This window comes from Rhagoletis zephyria, unplaced genomic scaffold (assembly GCF_001687245.7).
Source record: "Rhagoletis zephyria isolate East Lansing unplaced genomic scaffold, Rhagoletis_zephyria_1.1 Rzeph_scaffold_72824, whole genome shotgun sequence".
NCBI classification, from domain to species: domain Eukaryota; kingdom Metazoa; phylum Arthropoda; class Insecta; order Diptera; family Tephritidae; genus Rhagoletis; species Rhagoletis zephyria.
The window spans coordinates 478-1,261 of record NW_016229873.1 but is presented as its reverse complement, the minus strand read 5'-3'; the positions used below and the strand labels follow the sequence as shown (position 1 = coordinate 1,261).

The 784-nt window shown below is 38.4% G+C and overlaps 1 protein-coding gene across 1 annotated transcript; it reads right to left on the bottom strand.

Annotated features, from left to right (window-relative positions):
• Positions 1-58: 58 nt before the first annotated feature.
• Positions 59-489, bottom strand: LOC108357228 (uncharacterized; the record flags this gene model as incomplete). The annotated part of the gene is made up of 1 exon (XM_017608318.1): positions 59-489. A coding segment is annotated over exon 1 (431 nt), but the record flags the coding sequence as incomplete, so codon positions are not given.
• Positions 490-784: the final 295 nt, after the last annotated feature.

Genomic DNA, 784 nt, shown 5'->3' with positions numbered 1-784 from the left:
AGAAAATGAATTCGGCTCAAATGTGTTTTGATGTTTCAATGAATAAGCTAAAGGTAACATTTCTGAATGGTTCTGTGATGTGGTGGGTGACATGCAATTGGTAGTTTGAAAGGGGAATGGTGTCGCGCTATTCTCTGTGGTGCTGCCATCAATTCCTGATTTCTCAATAGTATTATTTTTCCCATCGATACAAAGTAGCGCTTCCACAAAACGGACACTATCTAACTCATCAAAATCATTGTTAGGATAAGTACACAAATCAGAAGATGGCAAGGAAGTGGGTTTTGGTGGGCTCTTTTGAAATTCTTTAGACGACACATCTTCTTCAGAATCCGAAAAGTCATTTATGTAAGGATAAATGCAGGAGGAACTCTCACATTTCACAATTTGCTCATTGATATCGATGTAAAAAGTACGTAAACGATTTCTCAAGCCTTGTTGCTGGCATTCGAGGCAGATATCACCAGGTTGAAATGTGCTCTGCTCCATGATGATGATGTGAGCGGAATTATAAGAGTTAATTTCAAAGCTGTTTGAAAATACATAATGGAAATATGTAGTTACCATGATGTTATAAAAGTGATTTATGTGGGAGATGTCGAGCACAGTTCAACCTGTTAAAAGAAAACTTAAAAAGGTAACGCGAAGTGACAAAAATAATNGCACCCCTCAACTTTCCAGCTTGAAAGAGTAATGAATTCAGTTGCATGCTTCTCTTTCTCCTCCGACTACAGTGCTCCTCAGACGAACCTCCTCAAAACAGGAAACAAATTTTCGCGTTTGC